The 553-nt window shown below is 66.0% G+C and overlaps 1 protein-coding gene across 1 annotated transcript in view; it reads left to right on the top strand.

The window, feature by feature from the left end:
- EMH_0031220 (uncharacterized protein) overlaps positions 1-553 on the top strand; it is a gene marked incomplete at both ends in the record, with an annotated part of 4,961 nt that overhangs the window by 3,579 nt on the left and 829 nt on the right. Inside the window, one exon of the mRNA XM_013494499.1 lies at positions 1-369. Within this exon, the coding sequence (XP_013349953.1) occupies positions 1-369 (369 nt within the window). The remainder of the gene's footprint in view (positions 370-553) is intronic.

Genomic DNA, 553 nt, shown 5'->3' on the forward strand with positions numbered 1-553 from the left:
AGCTGCAAGACCCGCGCTACAGAGTGCCCGTACCACAGCCGCAGCCGCCGCCGCAGCAGCAGCAGCAGCTCTTGCTGCAGCAGCAGGGGGGCATGGTGTGTCTGCAGCAGCCACCGCAGCAGCCGCAGCAGCAGCAGCAGCAGCAGCAGCAGCAGCAACATCTGCTTGAACAGCCGCTGCAGCAGCCTTATATTATTGGGGGGGGCCCCGTACCCCCTGTGGGGCCGCCTCACCCTTCACAGCAGCAGCAGCAGCAGCAGCAGCAGCTGATGCTTCTGCTGCCAGGGCAGCAACAGGACCCAGCAGCAGCAGCAGCAGCAGCAGCAGCAGCAGCGGCAGCAGCAGCAGCAGAAGCGAAGGCTGGCTCGAGTATGCATCGCTCAACACCTGCAGCTGCAGCACGCAGCAGCAGCGACTATGCAAGTAGTCCCGCTGCTGCTGCTGCTGCTGCTGCTGCTGCTGCTGCTGCTGCTGCTGGCCCAGGCAGCAGCAGCAGCAGCAGCATCAGCGAGAGCCGCAAGCGGGATCGCAGCTCGAGGGCCCCCAAAGGGCG

This window comes from Eimeria mitis, genomic scaffold (assembly GCF_000499745.2).
Source record: "Eimeria mitis Houghton genomic scaffold, Emh_scaff1179, whole genome shotgun sequence".
In the NCBI taxonomy this organism is placed as follows: Eukaryota; Apicomplexa; class Conoidasida; order Eucoccidiorida; family Eimeriidae; genus Eimeria; species Eimeria mitis.